Raw genomic sequence first — 12,709 nt, 5'->3', positions numbered from 1 at the left:
CTGGGTGGCTCAGTTGGTTAAGCGACTGCCTTCGGCTCAGGTCATGATCCTGGAGTCCCGGGATCGAGTCCCGCATCGGGCTCCCTGCTCGGCAGGGAGTCTGCTTCTCCCTCTGACCCTCCTCCCTCTCATGCTCTCTGTCTCTCATTCTCTCTCTCACAAATAAATAAAATCTTTAAAAAAAAAAAAAAAAAAAAAAAAAAAAAAAAAAATAAAAGGTAATCAGTATTTAAAGTATTAGTGAGATATTTCTCATCTTTTTGATACTCAGTCTCTGAAACCTACATATACATTACACTACCAGCAAACAAGTATGTACTAAACTAACTTCAGACCGGCCGCCTCTCAAGGGCTCAGTAGTACCCAAGACCAGCGGCCACCTTTCTGGACAGAGCAGCTCTGTGCAGGACAGCAGTTTCTATTAGCAGCTATCTGGGAACAAAGAAGTGTCACATTAATCTTCTTAAAATACAACTTTGTGTCATCCTTAAAAAAAAGACAAAAAAGCAACCAGCCTTCACAAGGCTCTCTCCCCTACCCATGGATTAGAACCCAGTACCTCAGGACTCTTCCATGAGCTGCTTTAAACAACCTTCTCGGCTTTTGTCCCAGCACAGCCCTGCTGAACAGGCCCCTCCAGCAAGTGCTGCCCCCGCCGCCCCCGGGGGGGGGCCTGTGCGACTGCAGACGGCCCTCTTCACTGCACCTGCCTCCCGCCTACATGAACCACACGGCCTGTGGTACCCGTGCCTGGCTTCTTGTACTCTGCATGTTTTCATCCCTGCTGTGGCAAGGATCAGAACTTCGACTCCCTTCCCGGCTGAGGAACACTCCGGAGTATGGACAGCCCACATCTCGTTTATCCAGTCCCCTGCTGATGGCCATCTGGGTTGTTGCCACGTTTTGGTTAACTATGAACAATGCTGCTACGAACACTGTGAACACACACGTTTCTGTGTGGACACGTTTTCAACCCCTGGGAATTAGGAATGGAATTTCTGGGTCATACGGGTAACTCTCTGACTTTCTGAATTCAACGTGTAACTGCCACGCTGTTTCCCAAAGCAGCTGCACCACTGTGCGTCCCCAACAACCATGCACTAGGGCTCTAATTTCTCCATATCCTTCACACTTGACCATTTGCATAGCTTCTTTGGAAAAACATCTATTCAAATCCTTGCCCTTTAAAGAACTGGTCTTTCTACTGTTGGAATTTAAAACATTCGTTATATAATCTTATCAGATCTATGATTCGCAAATATTTTCCCCAATGTGTGGACTACCTTTTCGCACTCTTGATGGTGTCCCTTGAAGCAAACAGGTTCCAGTGTGTCTGTGTTCCTCTGGTCGCTTGTGCGTCAGGTGCCCCACCTAAGGAAGCGCTGCCTGAGCCAAGGTCATGAAGACTTACGCCTGTTTTTCTTTTAAACGTTTTACAGTTTTGGCTCCTATGTTCTAGTATTCTGGTGTAAACTTTTATATAAGGTGTGAGTAGAGGTCCAATTTTACCCTTTTAACTATCCATCATCACCTGCTGAAGCCTACTCCTCCCCTACTGGACGATCTTGGCACATTTGTTGAAAACCAACTGCCCGTGACTGTCAGAGTGTATTTCTGGATGCCGGTCCTACCCCCGCGATCCACAGGAGTGTCCTCACGCCTGCATCTGTAGCCTCAGTTACTGCAGCTTGTGCTCAGCTTTGAAACTGGGAATTGTTAGTCTTCCTTAGCTCTGTTCTACTTTTTCCAAGACTGTTTGGCTATTCTCACCCAGACTTTAAAATCAGAAGAAATCGGCTTTTTAATCCAGACAGCTTTCTCAAATTTGTCTAACGGGACTGTTCCTCTTGGATTGTTCTGAGCCACCGAGCTGTCCACTCAATTCTGTATGAAGTCAGGATCCCTAAGAATTGGAGTCTGGGGAATCTAGTTCACTCTGTCAACTCTAGGAGACAATCCCTGTCCACCGTTCTGACAATAACTCAGTCCTCCTAGAATGCGTCACTGATGAAGGGCTCAGCACCTCATCTCGTGCTACTGTTGGAAGCTTCACAAGTCTCTCTTATCCTAAGCCTCCTGTAACTGCCACATCCCTGTGGCATTGCACAGACTAAGAATATCCTTTGTGGTGTATAAAACCCATTCCACCTCCATCATTTCAGTGACTTCTAAAGCACCCTGTAAGGTGGATGTGGCTATTACTTATTCTCCTTTAAAAGTAATAAAAGTATGGCTCAGTGGGGGAGTCAACAAATGAAAATAGAACCTCTGGGGCCCCTGGGTGGCTCAGCTGGTTAAGCGCCTGCCTTCGGCTCAGGTCATGATCCCGGGGTCCTGGGATCGAGTCCCGGGTCAGTCCCCCTTCCCTGCTCAGCGGGGAGTCTGCTTCTCCCTCTCCTCCCCGCTCATGCTCTCTCTCTAATAAATAAATAAAATCTTTAAAAAACAAAAGGAAGGAAGGAAGGAAGGAAGGAAGGAAGGTAGGAAATAGAACCTCTGATCCAAATTCCATTTCTTTTTCCTAAGGTTCAGGATCTGAGGGACTGAGAGGTTAACCAAAGTGAAGCACAATGTGCAGGAAGGCAATCAAGTACGATGGTGTAAAGTGCACCGAAACACTTTAAAAGATGTTTTTAAAACTAGCTTTTGTGGGGCGCCTGGGTGGCTCAGTCGTTAAGCGTCTGCCTTCAGCTCAGGTCATGATCCCGGGGTCCCGGGATCGAGCCCCGCATCGGGCTCCCTGCTCAGTGGGGAGCCTGCTTCTCCCTCTCCCTCTGCCTGCCTCTTTGCCTACTTGTGCTCTTTCTATCTCTCTGTCAAATAAATAAACAAAATCTTTAAAAAAAAAAACAAAAAAACCCACTAGCTTTTGTGAACTGAAAATCTGACATTCCTAAGTGAGACTACGTGGGGTATTGCTGCTTGTTAAGTTAGAAGAATAATTACACGAGAAACATGCTATAACATTCAAAGAGGAGGAAAACTCTTCAGAGCCACGAGGACACTCTTCAGCACCACCCGCCTGGTGGCAACACAGCCTAATTATAAGCAGAACACCTACAGAGGAAGAAGCCATTCCAAGGACGCTTATCGGAAAACTCCAATGAAGAACGTTAGGAAATGCTGGCTTAGATGCATGGCTGCTACTCATGAACCCTCTCCCCGGGATGATCTTCCCATCTAAATCAATTTCCCTGAGGGATGCAAATGGAATAATACAGGAGAAAGTAGATACTTGGCTGGTCAAGGCAGACGACACCACCCTGGCCGGGGGGGCTGCATGGCCCAGGCTAGCGAGCACGACAACTGTCCGGGAAAGAATCCTGGCCTGGAGTCGGGTGCCCGGGTTCCAGCTCCAGGTCAAATGACTACAGCACTGGAGTCCAAGACTTTTCTCTGTCAGTGTTTGTCCATCCACTAAAGAGATGGAAGAAAATACTCTCTGCATTTGTTTCTGTCAACAGGGAAATCACAAGTAGGTTTATGTTATGAGTGTACGTGCACACCGACACGCATCCACACACGCATTTCCCCTGCTACTGAGAATCTGCTATATGCACTTCACGTTTATGAAAAACCTATATTAGTACCTGTTTTTGCTAACAAAGATATCGGCCAAAGAGAATTTTCGCTTTTATGAAATGGTAATCGCCTCTTTACACCATTTTAGTTTACAAAACGTTTCACCAAAATGCTCTACTTTTGGATAGCAGGGAAACCTGTATTTGTGCACGTTTACAATAAAAGAAGACATTCTTAATTCAACAGCATAAGCAAAACCTTTTCAAAAACTAGGCTGTTAAGAAATTTTATGCACTGAAAATGAATCCTCTCAAACTCAGATGAAACTTATACCAGATTTTCCAAAGATTCTGCAATGCTAAAATAATGAATGCTAAGTTTTTAAGAGGTACTTATAAGCTAATACTGGTTTAACCTTAAAAGTCATTGAAATCATACATGAAAAAAGGAGTCTAAATTTTTAAAACCCCTTATGATTTCTCCTCATACAGCTTCAAGACCACCTTCTGCATTCCTGTCCTCAGGGCTAGGTACAGAAAACTACCCTGTTCTCCATACACCACGAATGGTATAAAAGCACTTTACACGGTCATAGGTGACCAACCTCTCTTCATCTTTTGTCAGACTTGTACAGTAACTGCTACCGTATCCTTAAGCGGCACACATTTTGTTCACGACCAACATTCTAAACTTTGTTCCGTCGTGAGATAATAACATCTTCATGATTAGCAGCCTGTTTTCATTTTTCCTTACTTAGCTCTCTTCCCAAACTGCTAAGCAACCCTTGCTTCTAGAAACTCTCCGACGTGGGCACCTGTGGGCTGAAATTAACCAGGGCCCAGATGACTTCTCCTTCCTTTGCTGACTCGTCCTCCAACCTGCTCCTCCTAATTTTAGCTCCTCATTTTTCAACATGTGCCAAGGACATCCAAATAGCACACATAATACTCATCATACATCTGAATACCAATTATCTATCGACAACCTCCAACAGAGCAAATTCTGAAATGTGATCCCGTCCAACTTATTGAGCGCGCATCCTGTCTGGCCACACCACCCCTTTGAGCCCCCTGTCTAAAGCAGCCGGCCACAAAACCAAAAGCTTTACCACCCTTCTCCTACTTCCCATGCCCCAGGGATAAGTAAATCTTAGGGATTTTTCTATTTCTTCCCTTCCTAAAATTTTTCTTTTTAACAAAAAGACATTTTCACTTGTAATGGTTATTAATTTACAATAATATGCTGCATGGAAGAGAATACTGATGTTGGCCAGACAGTATATTTTCTTGCTATAGCAAAATCTACAAACAGGCCAACTATGCTAATCATTTCTCGGGCATGAACTCAGAGCAAGGGGAACTAGCCAGCTCAGCCACATTCAAACTTCAGCAAACGTAAGCTAAGATGACGAGACACACCTGTCGCTACCATGCGGACACCATGTTCGATGGAAGGTCTCGCTGGCCCGGAGAGCTTTTCTCTCTAAGCCAGGCCGTAGGCTCAGCCGTGGGCTTACCTTTCCCGAGTGTCCTTCTTCAGTGAGCCAGTGTCTCCACATGAGCACAGGCTATCTACCAGTCTCCTCAGTCTCTCTACCATCTCTGCCGCCGAGAAAGCCTTCCTACATCATTCTGACGCACATGATGGGGATGGAAAGAGTGTGGGCAAGAGCAAGAGGCACCGTGCTGCGAAGACGAGAAACTGAACGTGACGGCTGCCCTCGCACCCCACACGGGGAGAGAGGGACGACCGCCAGTCACGTCCAACGGTCTAACGACCCGAGTCAAAAGGTAAGAGATTCCCCCTAAGCCGAAGCCGTAGTTGCTTGCAGGGCAAATAATATTTAGGTTAAACTGGTAAAAATAACAGTAAAAAAGAACAGTATAATACCACTATTCATTCACTTAGTTCTCAAACTAAACAAATTTACAATTTTCTACATTTACATCGACGACATAAATTATGTATCAGCGTGAAGTGGCTCCCAACATTTCAGTCCATTAAATACTTGAAGATATAAAATATTCTGCTCATAAAGAAAATAAATATAAAAATATATTTTAGGCAGGCAATTTAAAAGAATATATGCTCCGAGGACAGTGCCTGGCCTGTAATCCTCAGCTGTTAAATGGATGACGGAAGTGAGTTAGCTCATGTGCAAACCTTGCAGGTCTTCTGTTTCGGGTCCTGCTTTGTCCACAGATGTATTGTCCACTTGGGAAGATGCTACAGATTCTGATAAAAGTGACTGATTTGATACAGGGCTAGAAAAGCAAAAATACGTAGATTTACAAAATGATCATCTCCACGCAGGAACAGTAACCAGAGTGACGTAATAAATCTGAGTTCAACATATCTAAGCACATCATTATAAGAATGAACACGGAGATACTGTTCTGTAACTTCGCATTAACCAGAGCGCCATGAACCCAGAGACCAGTCTGGACCAGAAGTTCAAGGCATTAGCAATAAGAGCAACAGTGAGTGGTCTCTGTGCATGAATTCACCACACGAACACTAGCTCGGCCACACCCGGCTTCAGGAGCCGGGTTACAACGCGGGAAAGGACGTGCTGGGCAGCGGAACTGGGTGTCCCCCATCACGAACTGGGGAAAGGACTAGAGTAGAAACGTCATCCTTGTTTCCTAATAGCAGAGGACAAGGGAAGCAAGTACTTCTGTGTTTTCAGGCTTCTACATGGCGGGACTTCCGGAGAGAACAGGAAGCGAGGGCATGGCCCAAGCCAGGGAGCGAGGAGCCCAGAGGGGCCTGCACCACAGGCACTGACCCCCGCAGACACCGGCCCCGGTGAGAACCCAGCATCTGAATTCAGCAGGAAGCCTCTTCTGACTAGTCAGTAGTGAGACAGATGCAGTGTTAGGCTGGCTAACCTACAGGGACTTGCCCTCCCTCTCCTTCACGGCACTGATCAGACAGAGGACACATGCCTCCTCCGTCACCAGCTCGCCAACCGGCACTCGGAGCCTGGGTCTTACCTTGGCTGCACAGATGCAGACGTGGAGTCTAGCGGTGACTGGGCATCCGGGACGCTGCCGTCTGTGCACTGGACGGGTAAAGATTCAGACAGACTACTGACAGAAGCTGCTGCAACAGAACCACATTGCGAATTAGGGACTCTGAGCTCTGGGCATTCCGACACCTTGTCTAAAATAGAGAACAGCTATCCGCGAACTAGGGTAGACAAATCTTGTCTTACCACACCTATAATATGCTGCTTCATTACTTTTAAAATTTTTCAATAATTTTCCAATGGAAAAAAGGTAATTTAAACCCAGAAAGAAACCACATACATACTGTATATATTAATAAACTGAACTACTTCTCAGGACTGCGGGTCACTCACACCCTTGAATTCACACACATCTTGCAAGTACTAGTGCACAAAGCATTTAAGACAAAAGATGGGGCGCCTGGGTGGCTCAGTCATTAAGCGTCTGCCTTCGGCTCAGGTCATGATCCCAGGGTCCTGGGATTGAGCCCCGCATCGGGCTCCCTGCTCTGCGGGGGGCCTGCTTCTCCCTCTCCTACTCCCCCTGCTTGTGTTCCCTCTCTCGCTGTGTCTCTCTCTGTCAAATAAATAAATAGAATCTTTAAAAAAAAAATTCACAGGCGCCTGGGTGGCTCAGTCGTTGAGCGTCTGCCTTCGGTTCAGGTCATGATCCCAGGGTCCTGGGATCGAGCCCCACATCGGGCTCCCTGCTCAGCGGGGAGCCTGCTTCTCCCTCTCCCACTCCCCCTGCCTCTCTCTGTCAAATAAATAAATAAAATCTTTAAAAAAAAACAAAAAACAAAAACAAAAGATGGAGCAGTTGAGGCAAACATAAGTTCAGAATTGAAATCTGTGCTCAGCACGTTAGGTTATTCTTTTCCCTGTTCTTCATAAGGCAGAAATGCAGATGGTGATTTAATTAAAAAACAATTTACATTCATTTGATCTTGGCCTTGAGAAAATTTGGAGAAATTCTGATTAAATGGTTCTAGCTTTTGGCTTGAACACGAAGCAACAATGAGAAGACCCCACACAGAATTTTACATGAACCAAGTAACAGCCTTCACTGACTGCTACACCTCTGTGAAGCCCACACTCGGAATCCTCCTGATCCTTCCAATACAGCCACTGACCCAAAACCCATTTCCACGACCCCAAAGAACCCTCGGACACACAGAACGCACCCGGAGCTGAAGTGAGCCAGTGCTGAACACCCCGTGCTCTCAGTCACACGGCCGCACCTCTCTTCCCTTACGGCGTATGGCTCTCTCTAAAGTCAGCCGGGGCCACCTGCAACCCACTCCTTCCTTCCACAACTACGTTGGCTCCAATAGGCGTCCCAGTAAAATAACCGAGGTCCTCACAACACTCCCTCCTTTACAGCGGACTTACCCAGACACCCCCATATACTCGAAGTGTGCTTGTGTTTTCGTAAGAGAACAGAGCTCTGTAGCACAGCAGGTAAGGCTGTGGAATGGATTTGTTCTGGTTACTTTCAGTGGGTAAGGATACCGCTGACAACGAAGACATGTAGGGAGGAATTTTCCTGATATGAATGCAGTAAATATAAGCGCAATATGAGAGTAGGAAAAAGTATCCGGTGCATCGTGCTGTCCAAATCCATCCCAATGATGAATACCACTGGGTTTTGACAGAATTACTTACCAGGTGGGCTTATTCTACCATTACTACTATTCTGTCTTTGAAGATGTTCTTTATAGCACACTGAACACATGCCATTCGTACGAGGGTTTCCGTAAAATCCGCAGCCAGTGGAACAAAGCATAGGCACTTGGCTGTGATTAGTTTCTTGAGCCATGTTCCTCTGTTGCACACCTGAAATTTACACAGAATTAGTAAAGAATTCAGACACACTGCAGCCACACATTATCCACATTTGCTTTATAAAAAAAAAAAAACAACAAAAACCCACATACACTCCTGCCCTAAATCATTCTATACACCTGTCTCAAGACCTAGGGCTAAGGTAGAGAGAAAAAATAATGACCAAAAGATACAAAACGAACTTTTATCTCCAACCCTCTCTACACAAGAAGGTCTGTACTGGCTCAGAAAATGTAAACAACTCTAGGGATAGCTCGGTTCTGAAGACTCCACACCACCAGAACGTTAAGGAAAACCCTTCAAGGCTAGCTAGAGTTCAGTATGGACTCCGAATAATAAGAAATACATTATATGTTTTCCTATATGTGATACTATTAATTTCTAAGCATTAACACTTTTGCTCAAAGTTCACTGAGCATAACTGTATAATTTATTCTGTTTAAAAAGCATTTTACAGAATACCAATGCTGGTGAAGACAGGAAGAAATGGGCAGAATGCGGGGGAAATGAGGAACTGGCCCAAACTTTCTGGCAAACAATTTAGCAATTCACTGTAAGAGCCTTACAAAACTGCCCTCAGAATCAGTCACTCCCCTTCAGGGTCTTCAACGGAACACCTAGGGTTGGTCAGAAGAAAGACCAACACACAAGGGATGTGGTCCACAGCACCATTGATAATGCTGGTAAATTTCAAATACATGCTCACCATCAGGAGAATGAGTTTTTTTCAAAAGTTATGGGTTATTAAAACATTTTAGTAGACTTTTGGGGGGAGGATAATGCTGATAACAAATGAAAAGACAAAACGTGAAATATATATATGATATGTTGTCAATCAGGACAAAAAGAGAATCTACAGTCATCAAGAAGGACAGAAAAGAATGTATCCTAGGACGGCAAAGCTAATGGTGCCTTCTGATTTGCACATTTTTTGAACTTTTAAAATCCTCTTAAATGAAGGTACAACTTGCCTAATTGGGAACGAAATATTTATTTAAGATGAAAGAGCGGCCATGACACAGGGCTGTCTGGAAACCACACACAGGCGGTCATCAATCACAGCAGATGGAAGAGCCCCATGTGCCACTTCTCCCACAGAGTGAGGGATCCTTTGGCATGAGTAACATGACAGAAGGTAATACAGACTATTTAAAAAAAAAAAACCCTCCCAAATGAAATGAAGGTTACTCCAAAAAGGGTGTATGTGTATTTAAAGACAAGTCTCTGCAAAGACCCTAAGGGATAAGAACCACCAAATGAGGACAAGGTTTTGCCACTAAAGTTGTCCCGAATAGATCAACAATGAAGGAAAGCATTCAACGCTTATCACTGACAGATTTTTTCTTTATGTAAATTGCTTGAAAGGGGTGGCGTACTTAACGCAAATTTCAGAACCAAGAACAATAATGCATTTGACAGGATTACAAAACAAGGCAGCTGGTCTTGCATTTGCCTTTAAAAGGAACTATCCTAAAACTACTGAGAATATTTACAACTTTAGCCCGGGAATACAATTTGGGATGTTGACAAACCTCTTTCTTACTCCACGATGGCAAATCACTTCAGAATCCAATCTTGGCTGTTCTGCTCTCTCTCTGTATGGGCTACTTTGGTAATTCTATAAATATACGTATCAAATGAAAAAAAATACCAAAGATGGGATAGAAAAGCTAATGGCAAACATTCTGTGGGGATTTGTGGCCTCTGTTCCCGGGGGACAGCGTGTTTGTCTGGTGTTGGTTATCAGGGTAACTGCTCAAGGTCAGGCAGGCAGCTAATACGTGATGGAGCTCAGACTCCATTCGGGCAGTCCGGCTCAAAGCTCTTGTTCGAAAGTAGTGTTTCTCCAAGGGTGCTTCCGTGGACCCCAGGGAGGTCAGAAGCGTTTCCACGCTAACGCTAACTGGCTATTTGCCCCTCCCACCATGTCGCCTTGTGCACCAGTGGTCACATGCCGGGAGCCCTATCAGGAGAGCAGCCCCAAGACTGGCTGTACCCCGCTCACCACGCTCTCACAGCAACACAACCAACTTCATCCCATCTTGAGCCTGAACACACGTCTTGGTAGTATCCAGGGTGACTGCAAGTCTGCAGACTGCGCCTGCCGCATACAGAAGCGTGGAGAGGGCGGGAAGGAGAGACACCTGCTCAACTGCTCAGGCTGCAAGCTGCCCGTCACCTTTTTCATGGAAGAGGTTTTGCATTTCAGGGAACAACTGGCAAAGTCTGGTTATTCAGAAGTGTGTCTACAGCAGACATGTTCCCAAAAAGGAGCAAAGTGAGCCTGTCACTTCAAGAAAAATAACAGCATTTATTGCGAAGGACCACATTCAAGGAAAAAAAAAAAAGCTTGGCAAGTATCTCCAATGTGTAGAGTTTCTGGTAAGATCAGTAGTGATACTGGTGACACGTGAGTGCCTGGTACTGTATCAACATCTGCAAGATCCGTGTGAGTCGGAGAACCGGTATTTCCAGGGACCAATGTATGACGGCACAAAATGATTCATCAACAAAGGATCCACTCGAAGTGAAAGACCAGTGAATTTTCAAGTAATGGGACCAAAGTTTTTTACATACAGTTTGAGATTCTAGAATGCAACTAACCCTTTAAGAAACTACAAATTGCCAAGTTTTGGTGTAAGATCTCTATCATCTGAAAAGGTTGTTAAAACATTCCCTCCTTTTCCAATGACCCATCTGTAGGATACCAGTTTTTCTTTTGTAACAGATTAAATGTAGAGCCAACTATGAGAATCTTGCTGTTTGCAAAAATGTCTAACGATGCCACTTTTCTCACTAAACCTTTTTGGTGGTGGGCGGGGGTGAGGGAAAGGATGGTTAATTTGATAAAATATTTTTAAAAATTAATATATTGCAATTTTTCTCAGCTTTCATTTGTAACAGGATAAATATTACTAGGTATAACACACATAAATGAAAGTTCTTCAGGGTCCTCAGTAATTTTAGAGAATATGCAAGTCCTTAAATCCACTGCTGTAAACCATGCATTCCCAATGCAGACAGTATCACCTCAAGAGGACAAACACCAACTCTCTGGGGTAAGGAGGCACACAAAATACCTCACTCTGTATGTATAAAACACAGATATACATGGAATACATAAACAGAAATACAGTATATCTGTGGAATTAAAATTTCATGGAGGTAGAGGCCAATTAGGAAAAACTATTTTAAAAGGCTTTTGTCAGGGAAGAAATAAAAAAAAAAGAGAGAGCTTGAGAAACACTGTTCTAAACCACCATTATCCTCTGTTGCCTATTAATGATTTTACAATGGTATTGAGAAGGTCGGAATTGAAGGGACCTTCTCCAGTGGCACAGATAAACCTTTCAGCATCTGGCCGGCAATCACAAGCACCCGGAAAGGGAAATATTCTAGTTCTTTAAAAAAACAGTCACAAATGACAATACAACTACCAAGCTTTTGTTCACAATACCTGCTTCTGAACAATAAAATTCAAAAACACGCAGCACTAGCAATTTCCCCAAGCCAACTGCCGTGCACAGCAGCAAATTAACAATGATTTTTGTAAGTTGAGCTTTCTTATTAAAAAACAAAACAAAACAAAACAAAAAACCCAACAATTATCTTGGCAGGTAAAAAGCACAAAGGACTTCACAGGCTACTTAAAAAGAAAAAAAAAAAAAAGACAACCTTATTTATTCATCTTTAGGCCACAAAATGTACCTTTCTGTGAAGACTCACAAAAAGAACCACCACCATAAAAGGGTATCTTAGTTTATCCCAATGTGCAGTGGTAAAGATGGAAAAACCGAAGTCCTGCCTTCCCGCTGCTGCACCTTCTTGGCAGGTAAGGACTCTGCGGGGCCATCAGTCTGGCACTCAGGAGGGAAGAAGGTAAGGACTCTGCGGGGCCATCAGTCTGACACTAGGAGGGAAGAAGGTAAGGACTCTGTGGGGTCATCAGTCTGACACTAGGAGGGAAGAAGGTAGGACTCTGCGGGGACATCAGTCTGACACTAGGAGGGAAGAAGGTAAGGACTCTGCGGGGCCATCAGTCTGACACTAGGAGGGAAGAAGGTAAGGACTTTGCAGGGTCATCAGTCTGACACTAGGAGGGAAGAAGGTAAGGACTTTGCAGGGTCATCAGTCTGACACTAGGAGGGAAGAAGGTAAGGACTCTGTGGGGTCATCAGTCTGACACTAGGAGGGAAGAAGGTAGGACTCTGCGGGGACATCAGTCTGGCACTAGGAGGGAAGGTAAGGACTCTGCGGGGCCATCAGTCTGGCACTAGGAGGGAAGAAGGTAAGGATTCTGTAGGGACATGAGTCTGACACTAGGAGGGAGGA

General features: G+C 44.7%; 1 protein-coding gene across 6 annotated transcripts in view; it reads right to left on the bottom strand.

Moving 5' to 3' along the window:
- The window catches only part of ZFAND6 (zinc finger AN1-type containing 6), a 70,261-nt gene that overhangs the window by 6,279 nt on the left and 51,273 nt on the right, over positions 1-12,709 (bottom strand). For 4 of the 6 annotated variants that reach the window (XM_054513270.2, XM_064569776.1, XM_045899285.3 and 1 more), the window contains 3 exons: positions 8,198-8,368; positions 6,519-6,627; positions 5,686-5,786 (listed from right to left, as the gene is read on the bottom strand). In XM_054513270.2, coding sequence (XP_054369245.1) covers positions 5,686-5,786; positions 6,519-6,627; positions 8,198-8,351 — 364 coding nt within the window. In that variant the 5' untranslated portion in view covers positions 8,352-8,368. Of the gene's footprint in view, positions 1-5,685; positions 5,787-6,518; positions 6,628-8,197; positions 8,369-9,909; positions 9,996-10,382; positions 11,046-12,709 lie in introns of those variants that run through there. The other 2 variants (XM_045899281.3, XM_045899279.1) reach the window with 2 other exon arrangements.

The sequence above is a fragment of the Mirounga angustirostris genome, unplaced genomic scaffold (genome assembly GCF_029215605.1).
Source record: "Mirounga angustirostris isolate CCGP_5_RB_7025 unplaced genomic scaffold, mMirAng1.0.hap1 SCAF_9, whole genome shotgun sequence".
Taxonomy (NCBI): Eukaryota; Metazoa; Chordata; class Mammalia; order Carnivora; family Phocidae; genus Mirounga; species Mirounga angustirostris.
Note: the sequence above shows the minus strand (reverse complement) of the source record. Positions and strands in the feature narration are given on the sequence as shown.